General features: G+C 34.0%; 1 protein-coding gene across 1 annotated transcript in view; it reads left to right on the top strand.

Annotated features, from left to right (window-relative positions):
* The first annotated feature begins 1,207 nt into the window (after positions 1-1,207).
* LOC145095896 (uncharacterized) overlaps positions 1,208-13,241 on the top strand; it is an 81,108-nt gene continuing 69,074 nt past the window's right edge. Inside the window, exons 1-4 of the mRNA XM_079033708.1 lie at positions 1,208-1,241; positions 1,495-1,588; positions 2,043-2,178; positions 2,260-2,315. Coding sequence (XP_078889834.1) covers positions 1,208-1,241; positions 1,495-1,588; positions 2,043-2,178; positions 2,260-2,315 — 320 coding nt within the window. The remainder of the gene's footprint in view (positions 1,242-1,494; positions 1,589-2,042; positions 2,179-2,259; positions 2,316-13,241) is intronic.

Here is a 13,241-nt window from a genome sequence, read left to right as displayed (position 1 = left end):
TTTGGAAAATTGGGCCATAGTTTGGGCCTTAATGAGTATATGAGGTTGGGCCTTAGAATGAGACCATGTATAGGCCTGGGCCCAATTTGGAAAATTGGGCCATGTGTTGGGCTTTGATTCCTAATTGACTTTGGGCCTATGGATTGGGCCTTGGGCTTGAATAAGCCAAGCTAGGGGTAATGTAGTAATTACCCAAAGAATGTACTTATGGTTATATATTGGGACCCAATTATTAATTGGGTGTTATTTTGGTGTTGACAGTTCGGGAATCTGTCAGCCAGCAGCTGGGGTCGAGTCTGCGGGACTTCAGCAAGTGTGGGATTGTGTCTTCGGGACTTCAGTAGTGTGAGGTGAGTTACCTTCCAGTAGCGGTGGGTCTACGGCTACAATGCCGGCCCATCAGTAAGGGTTGTATGATTAGATGATTGTCTCTATGGTATTCCTCTAGGTTTGCTACTACCTGATATGTTTATGTGCTAGTATGATATGATGCTATGTGCTAGTGACAGTAGGGTAGATAGTCCCCAGATTACCGGTCGATAGGGCCGAAGGGGTAGTCATGCACAGCCATGCTAGATAGATTATGTGATATGTGTTATGTGGTATTAGTAGGGGGTGAAATAGTCCCCAATATCTGATCGAGAGGACCGAAGGGGAGACCAGCACCCGGATATGCTAGTCAGTATCCGGTCGAGAGGACCGAAGGGGAGGCCAACACCCAGATATGCTAGTCAGTATCCGGTCGCCAGTATCCGGTCGAGAGGACTGAAGGGGTAGGTCGGGCACCCAGATATGCCTGACAATATATGTATGATATGTCATTATATGGTATGTGGTATGATGGGGGAACTCATTAAGCTTCGTGCTTACGGTTTTCAGTTTTGGTTTCAGGTACTTCGTGTTTAAAGGAAAGGAACCAGCTAGATTGCAGCGCATCACACTATGGTTTTCCGCACATGAGATCTTTGGGATTACACTTTGATATTGTTTTATGATAACGTGTTTGATTATTTCTACTTGGGTTTTGACATGATATGATATTACAAATGTTTTATTACACTGTTGGTTTTATAATGACGTATTTAAAAATGAAATTTTTGGCTTGTATTTTGGGATGTTACATAATTCTTGTGTTTTCAACCAAAACTTTTCCGGATTTCATAACCTTTTAAAGGAAGGTGAAAGTTATATCATTTTAAAACCAAACATGGCGGCTGTTAAAAATGGTTTTAGTGTTACCGGTCAGAAACATACTTTAACTTTGGATTGGAAAGTATTGTAAAAAAATGTGATAATTTTTCTGGTCCGATTAATGGTTTTGTGTTTCTTGATTTTAACTCTATCATCGAATAGAAATGTCCAAGAGACTCATTCTTTGGTTAGTTGTTTAATTTTATTCCATTCACTTTTATAAGTTGTGTAATTTATTATAAATGTTAGTATGTTAGTATTTAACTTAATCTTATATATTATTTTTTTATTAAAATTGTGTAGATGTTATTAGGAAAATTCTCTCATTTCGGCCACTTGAGACAACCAATCCTAACCCATCAAGGCATTACATAAAGATGACTATTAGCAAATTACAGTGAGATGATATTTATTTCATTTATTTATTATTTTGAATCATATTTTTTCATACTAATTAAATTAATTTTTTATTTAGTTCTGTACACCTCAATGTCACTATATTTGGAAGTCAGGGACACCAAATGTCACAGTACCTGAAAAGTAACACAATGGTTACTTGTGTTGTTATAGTGATGCAGTTCGTGAAACTTAACGTTTGGGATGGTTTGTAGTTTATTGCCTAATCTGTTTTTCAATCTACTTTTATTGACTAATCTATTTTTATGAGAATTGGTCAAGCCCAAAGTCATTTTGATGTAACCAAAATGTTCATAAATTCTGACATTGTCGAAATTAATGAGTTTAAGAAAGAGTTAGATCTTTTTATTTTTATTTAAACTTATTTATATTATTATTTTTATTTAAACAAATACAATTTCTTATACTTATTAAAATAATTTTGAACATTACAGATTGATAGCTGATAATAATGGAGATATGTCTGAAAAAAGCATAACTACACTCCCAAGCTACTCTTCTTCTTATATAGATGATTCTAAAGGGGATTTCCCTTTAAAAACTGTTAGTGAGATCATAGAACCGCTGAAGGTATATTTTCTTTACTTTATATCTTTTAATTTTATTTAAACATTTTAATTTTTTTTTAATTTTACATTTTATTTGATACAGGAAATGAAATTTCTATTAGTTGGTACCATCGTCAATATAAGGCAGAATCTACCTTGGTATTACGATACGTGCTACAAATGTGGAAGAAGGATAAACATGGTGCCCAAAACCAATATTTCCTATACCGCCCCCGTCAAGATGGAAGAAAGTGTTGTTATTAACTGTAAAAATGCAGTTTGTAAAGATTTGAATTTTCATACTATTATAAAGTATATAATGGGTTTCGAGCAATACATCAATCCTATGGTGTACATGCAAACCCTAATAGCTTTTGGATCTAGTTTGTCTAATGAACATGCAATTGATATCCAAAGCCATAAACCCTAGATCTAATAAACTATTACTGAACTTAGGGTTTAGATCTTATCTTTGATTGTTATATAGTAATAACAATCAATCCTTGGCTCCAGAAAGCTTAGTGCCTCAAGTGTTGCACCTCTAATGGAGTCACAAACACCACTAAGCAACTTGGATGAAGAGGGATGAGAGATGAGGCACCAAAAACGGCTGGAAACCCTAAAGGAACACTTAGCCACGTTTTTGGCTCTCAAGGGTTTGTTAAATAGGTCGGCAATTAGGGTTATCTAACTAGGAAACCCTAATTTGACTACTTAAGTCCTAAGCAGCCCATGGACCCCTTCTGGAACATGCCTTGGATGATTTCTAATGGGCTTCCCCATAATATTCGTCCAACCTATTATTCCAAGGTGATCCATAGCCCAATTGCAATTATCTTATAATTACAATTCCAGTCCCCTAAGTTTAATTAATCTCTTTTAGCCACAAAATTAATTCTTGACTAATATTAATTAAACAATATGATTTCTCCTTTAATATATTATTCTCATAGTATATTAATAAATCATAATTAAACCTTTCTCTCCTTAATTCATCCTACATATTGCTATGGTAAAGGCAACCCAAAAGGACCATGCTCATAATTGGGTCAAGTACATACCAAAATAGTTATGGACTTAGACACTAATCCAACACTTTCCCATTTGGATAAGTCTAATAACTATTCTCCATATGACTTCAGAACCTGATCAGCAAGCGTAGCTTTCAAAAGCCGCCATCAACTCTGATCTTATCAGATACGCGTGTCCTTTAGATAAGGGATTATATATTCCTCCATTCTCAAGATATCGTATAGACACGAGACATGGATTTAAATCATTCTCTCTGTCTATGTATTGTTTCCGGACATCTGATTTATGATGACTGACAACAGACTACAATTGAACACATTAACTTAGTCCCGGCTTGGCCAAGCGCTTAGGGTGTCATCTCTAAATCATCGAGGGGCCCACATATATCGCTTTTATCCCACTTTGTGTAAAAGGAATGGATAAACTTTGACTCAAATGCTTGCTTGCACCTGCTAATCGAATCATACACAACAGTAAGTTTTATAACACCAAGTTATTGGTGCGTTTACTTATCATCAATGTGCAACCGACCAACAAATAACAAGTCACACGTCTTGGTTTCAAGAATATACAATGTTATCGTCTCACTAATCACCCGTGATAAATCCATGAAGTGATTCAAGTGAGCGTGGGTTTAATCCAATACTTTAATCTTATTAAAGCACTCATGAACTCTACAGCAAACTTGTGTTATGTCTAAACACTTTAGACAATCTACAGACAGATTCATGACAGTCTTCCTTCATACCTACTTCCAACGTATGACCGACTGTGGAGGTTCGAATAACCCAGTTATTCTGGTAGTCAAAACATGCAAAATGAAACACAACGACAATACTTAATCCTATATGGCCCCAAAACTTTTGAGCATAAATAAAACACTTTTATTTAAACACCATATTGACTACTCATTATTCATTGTTTAATGTTTCAGATAATCAACTTATTACTTGAATTACAACTATAGATGTACCATGCTCCGATCATGCACACTATGTTACCTATGATCCTTACTTTGTGAAATAGATCAATTGAAAACCTTTCCAATGAAACTCATTTCACAATTTCCAATCCTTATCATTAGTTAAGAACACAACATTCTTGCCACTAATAGAATATGTTAGATTCAAACATTTTATGTAATGATCCTTTCGTAATGTCCTAGAACAAAAGTCACCAAGACTCGGCTAATGAAATTCCAAGGTATTCTATCGGAAATTGGTACAAGACAATTCCGCGAAGTCTCACATTGAAAGTACATTCCTTTGAACATCCTTCTTGCATAGAAGTTTCTAATCTAGACATAAACTCTCAATATCCAACTCCCAGTATGGAAAGATTTTCATATTTGCCATATGACAACTCATTCTAAATAGAATCTTATTTATTCAAAATAATGTCAACATGGTCCATCCAATACTACACTTCCAACTACTCACAAGCAACAAATCCTTAGAGAACATTAGATCGTCCTTTGACAGTTGTTTAATTATTTTATTTAAACTTGGTTCTAGTCCTTTTCCCTCTTAATGCCCCAGGCACTTGGAAAATTAGAACGGTCGAATATTATGGCATATGCAATCGATCCTATACCCAAAGCGTATAGAACACGATTGATAACGTCTCACATGAAGACGTGATACTTTACTAGTCTTCTGCTATAATATTTCTAATTTCCATGTTCTCACAATTTTGATTATGAAAAGGGATGTTGTAATCATAACCAAATTTTGAGAATGCAATTATTCTTTCCATATATAGAATTTCCTCATGTTGAATCATTCCAACACAACATTCATATATATTTGACTAAATTTGATTAAAATTCCACAATCCAGGCCTTTAGATTTGAAATGAAGTATAATATTCTCTCCCTTAATTATAGCAAAACAACTATTCCACACCTACAACTCTGCCAAGTGAATCGTTGTTTTCTATAATTAATATTGCTAACTTGAAATACTTGAAATAACAATAATCATGCTCCCACTAACACAATGATTATTTCCATACAAGCATAACACTTATGCTCCCACTAGCTTTGACATATATTTAGAAAATTTCTGAACTTTCAGAAAACAATGCTTATTGAATTCCTTATGTTCATATTTCTAAATACCTGATGCTTTGATGAACCTTTATCTAAGCTTCTTAAACTCGTACACCTCTGCCTTAGAAAGCTCACATGTGTGTCTAAAGATATTCAGAGCTTATGATACTAAGTCCCAAATGTTCAAACTAATTGCCAAATCCTACAATTCGAACTATGAAGAGGGATGTCGTAATCAAAATCAAATTTGAGAATACAATTTTCACAATTGCAATCTTCTTAAAATCTCTCTTAGTAAAAGCATTTCCTTACAATCATTTTAATGAAGGAGGGAAACCTTATGACACTTAGATTTTAAATTGTCTGTGTTCCTATCCATGTGAATTTGCTAAAAACAAAGTTTGCGACAAATCCAAACTAATATGGACCGAACGTGCTCAATCTCGATTTCTTGCCTCATGGTAACATGAATGCCCACCATGTCTTCCAAGTAACTCACCCTTTCATATCAATTTACTTTCCATTGATCTAGGTGCTTTGTCTTTATGCATTCAAATGAGAACTCATATAACTCACATGCATAATTAACTCAATTGGAATGGCACAGAAAAAGAGTATATCATCCACGATAGGCTTTAAACCTCAAGTCGTGTGCTAGTGATGATCAACTAGGTTTAAACCTTGACTTTTTCTTGAAACCTTTCAAGACCATTAAGACTCCCACTAACTCCTTGACATATAAGATTCTCTTGTCAAGAAACATTCCTTGACAAAACAAATATTCAAGAGTTAGTGTAGTTTTTATCAAGACTATTATTTCACATAATTGGTTTTAGTTGGTCATTGTCTTATCCAAGACATCACAAATTACCAATCTCAAATGTGCAGGAATACGAATACATTTTCCAATTCCATATTTGTTGAGTGTTATAAACCTACTAAAAAACGTGTCGCTCAATTCGCAATCTTGGAGTATAACTCTAACACTTGATATTGGAATGAAGTATGATTGACTTCTTGAATTAACCATTTCTACAATTCTCGATTCCTCTTCTTAGACATACAAATGCACTAAGATTCACTTAGAAGATCAATTGAGATATGGTTCTTAATCATTATGACTTATCATAAAACACAATAAAAGGTACTCTCCCTTCTTCTTAGAACAGAGAAACTTTTATCTTTCTGCCTTCTTGATTCTTCTTATTCGTTATGCCATTTATTGAAACCATTTTGAATCAACTCAGAATTACACTTAATCTTATAACTATAATCATATTTACTAAACTTTAGTAAATCATGACGAATATCTTTATCACTCTTGTGGTGTACTTGATCAGCGCACAGCCAAGTGTACCTGATCCCTAGCCCTTCACTTGACTCTTTGTCAAGGAATTAGTCTAATTTCCAAATATGAAAGTTTTTCATTCATCACACAATGCAAGTTGCATGATTTCAAGTTTCTGTCCAATTGAAACTTGGGCGATGAGAAACTCTCCCTATTTGGTAAATTCTTGACATTTCCATAAACAGCAAAACAAGAATCATATCTAATTTAACATTGCTAACTTTAGAAATACATAAACATCCATTTTCACATATGCCATTTCAAGGATAAATAAATAAGAAGAAATCAAAATTCATTTTGTTGCGGAAAAACTTGTCCTTACAATGCAATTCAAATGAAAACTATGCTATTTCAATTTCAAAGCAATCTATTCTAACTCTAAAGTAGTATCTCAAAAATCCGATCTTCAAGCAATGCGATTGAAATCCATTTCTTCATGATCAGATTCAGCTTACTTCTTCCCTTAAGCTTCCTCTCTTTTCTTCAATCCTACAAAACATCAAAATGCAATCTTATTACATCATGTATTGAAAATCAAAGAATAGGAACTTATTGTTGGATTAATGTCTAAGTCCATAACTATAATTGGTAAGACTTGACCCGACCCGGCATGGTCCATTTGGGTTGCATGGCATCATGCATTTGGATAGACTATAATGAAAGAAATAAATTAATATATTATAAGTTCTAATATATTAATAGGATATTTAACTAGTATTGATCAAGAATTAATCTAGAATTAATTAAGTGATCAAAAGAAGACTAATTAAATATATGGATTGATTGTGTAAATCATCCACACTTGTATAGTAGGCTAATGCTCCATGGATAATCAAGTTGGGCTAAAACCCATAGGGTGGTCCATGGATACTCCATGGTGTATTTGAAATCCATGGATCCAAGGAAATGGAAGGCCATGACAATTAGGGTTTACCTTAATTGTAACAACTATATAAGATCATATTCTTTGGGAAAAATCGGCCACTATGAATAATAAGAAAGGGCTAGCCGATTTTAGGAGTGTTCAAGTTTCTCTCAAGTTATTTCAAGTGTATTTGGTGTTGTGTGAACCATTTGAGGTGTCACACTCGAGGCACTAGGCACTCAAGCTTCATGAAGACATTCTCCATCAAAGATGTATGTATTCTATCTTGTTATATTCATTATTTTGTATGCTAGATTAGGATAATACCTTGGATGTTCATATTTGTATGTATAATAGAGAAAACATAGATCCAAGGTATTTAGGGTTGCATGTACACTTAGGAGTGTTAGAATGCTCAAAACCCAACAGTGGTATCAGAGCCTAGGCTTGTTTTCTTGTAATACTTGCAAAAGTAGCTGAAAAATCGAGTTTTGATGCTGTCTGCACATCAGACTTGCCGAGTCCAAGGCAAAATGCATCCAACTCGCCGAGTTAGTTCGTGCACTCGACGAGTTGGACCCCCTGACAACATATATTCGATTGTTTTGGCTGGAATTGGACTAGGAACATTACCCTAAGATGTTTTTGGACTTATAAACTTGTTTTTTGATGTGGTAATGTTCATGCCAATCCAATTTCTAAGATAATTGTCATGATTTAAAGATTTGTATTAGTTTGTATGTTCATGCTAATTTCTTGAAGATTGATGATTTGAATTATCTTGTTCTTAGATTAATAGAAAGTTGTGTGAAATAGTTGATTTCAATCCATTTTAATCTAAAAGTTGATTCCAAATTGTGTTTTTGTAACTTGTCCTCAAGTTATAAGAAACGTCACATTTAAGAATCATAAAACTCATAAAAGTTGGCAAAGGTTACAAAATGAAGAGTCTAGTTCTAATTAAATGGTTTTATGACCCCATAACTTGTCCTCAAGTTATGGAGGTTCAAGAGTCTCTTCATTAAATAATAAATAAATAAAAAGTGTAACCGTAATTAGTTCCATAAGTTACAATATAAAAAAAAAGTTATTTTTTTAATTAGTTTAAAGTCTTCCATAACTTGTCCTCAAGTTATGGAACTTGAAGAGTTTTAATTAAAACTACTTTAAACTCATAAGTTATAGAATTAATTAGTTTTGAATTGTTTCAAAACTTGCCCTCAAGTTATGGAATTTGAAAAAGTTTTCTCTTATGAATACTTTAATTCCAAGTTAAGCCCTTAGAATTTTAAAGAGTTAAAATTCAACCCTTATACTTTATAATATTATAAGTTAATAATATTTATATATGTATAAGAGCAAGTCAGTCTTACCGTTAGTAGGCCTCATTCACGAAGCCGATCTATAAGGGGGTATAAGGTTACTGCCTATAAAATGGCAGTTTAATGGGTGTCCACTCTCACCCACCGCTTCCTTGACCGGTGGAGGGTCGTTAGCCGAATGGGTAGGACAAGGACTAGAATTCTCCCTTCATTAAAAGTATTAATGATAAATACTAAGTAACTAAACCATTTATAAATACCCAATCTTAGTTACTTAGGAAAATGTAAATAAGGTGCTAATCCATGAAATTACACTTTCCACTTTGTTTAAGTCGGTTAGTGGAGCGTGTGTGGTTAACCGACACACTAACTCGTATTTAACAAGGTAGGCAAAGGGTAACTTAATGTTTATCATAGTATCGATGGAGCATGTGTGGTTAACCGGCACATCGTTTGAGGGGTAAACACTTAAGGGTACCAAGTATATTTGCATGGTTATTCACACCTTTTTTTGTGATCCTCGGCATCCCAGTCACAAAACCTGAAGGGCACACTCGAGATTAAAAAGTTCAATGCATCTCAAAAGATCTGGGAGTTTCAAATCCAATTAAAACCTAATAATACATTTCGTTTATCTTGGTGGAAATTGGTGAATCGTCATTCACCTACCTTCAAATATTTTATAGCTTGGATTATGGCATCCCTCTTCTAAGTTATAAAATAGTTTGTTGTGTCGTAGCCTTAGTATTTCATATTGGGTGTCATATTAAGGACTTTAGATCAACTATCTTGAATATCTCCCAAAAGATGTCTGGTTTAGACATTTATGATCTTCCCAAATCTCTTGAAACAAGCTTTCCTAAATGAAGATGATGTCCCATGTAAATCATACTTCTTTCACCTCCTCTAATTATTCTCCCTAACCCACAAGTTCTTGAAAAGTTTAAGGTCACTCAAGCCCTATTGGCAAGTAAAGGTCTATGTGTGGTCACATCTTGGAGATGTAGTCACATATTGACAAGCCGGGAGAGTTGGGTGTCAAAGTCTTGAGAAAGTTGGTGGCTCAATCACTTTCTAAGTCACATAGTGAGTTCTTTTGGGATACATATGAAATAGACTACGACAAGACCCTTAATGATCTTATCTATTTGCTAAGATGAACTTCCTAAAACTTTATGGACATTGACAATGATGACGTTGGATATCCAGTAAAGCTCTCTCTTTCCAATGGAAAGGGATCGGCCATAGTCAACTCGGTTGACCAAATGTAAAGAGGGAGGCTAAGTCTGAGATAATCCCATTATCAAGGGTCCATTGCCAAAGGAAGGGGCATTAGTTGCGAAATTGCCAAATTTACCTAAGGGTGTTAAAGTCAATAAGTTTGACTCTACTTCAGGTAAAGTCCACTATCTAACTCTGCTAAATTTCTATTCTGAGATTCTTGATACATGACATGACTAGGCCACATGTTGATGTTTTAAGAATAAAAGAAAAGTGAAGAAACGTAAAGAAAGAATATGCTGAATCTGATCACGTAGATGGATTTCTATCACATAGTTTGAAGATTGGATTCTTGAGCTACTTCTTAGGAGTTATGATATATTGCTTAGGAATAGATAACAACAAAGTTTTCATGCTCTTTTGCATTGTAAGGATAGTTTTTCCGCAAAGTTTTAAAATAAAAGGAAAAAATGATGATTTTATTTATTTTAAAATATCCTTACAATGACATTTGAGGGAAAAAAATTGTTGCTTATATGATTCCATTAATAGCAAGAGTGAAAATATGAAATTGATTCTTTCATTTGTGGTAGTGTCTAAATTTACCAAATAAAGAAATATCGTCATCACCCAAGTTTCAGATGGATAGAAACTTGGAATCATGCAAGATGTATAGCATGATGAATGAAAACTTTCAAGCATTTGAAAATTAAGACTAACTACTTGCTCACATGGATGTGTGAGTCAAGTGAACGACTAAGGGATCAAGTACACTTTCTTGTGCACTTATCAAAGTCCACCACAAAAGATGGATAAGACTATTTGTCATAATTTACTAAGGTTTAGTAAATATGGTTATACTTACAAGCTTAAGTATAATTCTAAAACATTGGAAAGTTTTCAATGTATGACAGAGCGAATAAGAAGAATCAAATTAGGTAGAAAGATAAAAGTTTCTCAAATCTGAAAAGATGGGAGAGTAATTTTGTATCAGTTTTGTGATCATCTTAATGATTAAGAAACCATAGCACAATTAGTTCTCTAAGGGAATTTTAGTGCATTCTTATGACTAAGAAGGGGAATCTTGAATTGTTGAAATGGTTAAAACCAAGAAGATGAGTCATACTTCGTTCCAATATAAGTCTTAGAGTCATACTCCAAGATTGTAACTTGAGTGACATGTCTTAAAGAAGGTTTAACACACTTGTCAAATGTAAGAGTAAAAGTTTTCTACTTTTGTACATTTGAAATTGGTAAGTTGTGATGTTTTGGATAAAACAATGACCAACTAAGACCAATTGTGTGAAGTGTTTGTCTTGATCAGAATCCACACTATCTCTTGAATATCTGACAAGAAAGTCTTATATGTCAAGAGGACAGTGGGAGTCTTAAAGGTCTTGAAAGTCTCAAGAACTAATCAAGAATAAAACCTGAAGTTCTTCACTAGCACACGACTTGAGGTTTATAACACATTGTGTTGACATATTCTGTGCCCATTCCAGTTAAAGTTGGCTTTGCATATGAGTTCTTAGAGTTCTCAATTGTTTGCATAGCTACTTGGAAGCAATGGCAGGCCCTTGAGCTGCCAGGTGGCAAGAAGTAAAGGTTGCACAAGTTCAATCCATATGAATTCGGATTTGTCACTAACCTAGTCTTGTGATTATGGTTTTGACAAATTCACATGGATAGGAACACTTACACCATAAAATCTAAGTGTCATATGGTTTATCTTCGATTCATGAAAATGATGGTAAGGAAACTCTTTCACTATGTAGATTTCGAGTAGATAGCAATTGTGGGAATGACAAAAGGTCTAAACATTATGATTATGACATCCCTTTTCATAATTGTTTAGACACACCTGTGAGCTATCTAAGGCAAGGTGTATGATTTTGATAAAGATTTATCAAAGCAATCTAGTATCAGAAATCTAAACTTTGGTAAGAAAGTCAATAAAGTATTGATTTCTAGAAGTCCAGCTGATTTCTGAGTACATGTCAAAGCTAGTGGGAGCATAAGTGTTATGCTAATAATCATCATGTTAGTGGGAGCATGATAATTATGATAAGTATTGCAAGTTAGCAATGTTAATTATAGAAAACAAAAGTTTCAATCTGTGAGGCTGCAGTGGTTGAAAAAGTTGTTTTGCTATAATTAAGGGAGAGGAAATTATACTTCATTTCAATTCTAAAAGCTTAGATTGAGATTTTAATCAAATTTAGTCAAGAATATATATTAATTTCATGTTGGAATGGCTCAAAATAAGGAAATTATATATATGGGTTCATTATTTGCATTCTAAAATTCGATTATGATTATGGCATCCCTTTTCATAATCTGAATTATGAGAGCTTGGCAAATAGAAATGAAAATATTATAGCAAAAGACTGGTTTAGTCTTTATGTGAGACATCATGAATCGTGTCCCATATGCTTCGGATATAGGATCGATTACATGTGCTATATTCATCATGTCTAAGATTTTCCAGATGCCTGGGGTATTAAGAAGGGAAAAGGTATAGAACTGGATATGACTAAAACAAGTAAGCAATTGTCGACGACTATCTAAGGTTTACCAAATATTGGTTGCTCAGGGACAATTGGACGTATAGTGTTAATTGTTGGAAGGACCATATTGACATATTCTGAAAAAGGCAACTCTTGTTCATAAGTGATAGTCAAAAAGGGAATGTGGAAATGATCCCATTGGTGGAAGTTGTTCAATAAGTCTGTATAAGGTTAGGAAACTTAATGCAAGAAGGATGTTTCCAAGGAGTTGATCTCCTTTGCAATGCTCTATAATGTTTGTTGTCAAATCTCTGTTACTTTGTGCATAATCATTACAAGAGAATCATTGCATATAAGTTGAGAATCTAACAGATTTAGGTAAAATTGCATGAAATTGGAATTCCTGCATTTGCCATAAGAATTTAGGAGTGTGAAATTAGAATCATTGAAAGTTTGGTCAATTGGTTTATTTCACAAAGTAAGGGTCATAGACAAACATAGTATGAATACTTGGTGTATGGCATGACTAGTGTTGAGAAAACCTAGTGTACATGCTTGGAGCATGGGACAACTATTGTTTTAAATTCAAGAATAAAGTTGACAGCTGAAACAATATACAATGAATAATGTGCAATCATATGGTGATAAATAAAAGGTGTTTTATTTATATTCATAAGTTCTGAGACTGTATTAGATTCATTTATTCTTGTGTTTCACTTTGCATGTTTTGACTTCCATAA

Source organism: Lactuca serriola, chromosome 3, assembly GCF_051521515.1.
Source record: "Lactuca serriola cultivar US96UC23 chromosome 3, Lser_US96UC23_V15, whole genome shotgun sequence".
NCBI classification, from domain to species: Eukaryota; Viridiplantae; Streptophyta; class Magnoliopsida; order Asterales; family Asteraceae; genus Lactuca; species Lactuca serriola.
Note: the sequence above shows the minus strand (reverse complement) of the source record. Positions and strands in the feature narration are given on the sequence as shown.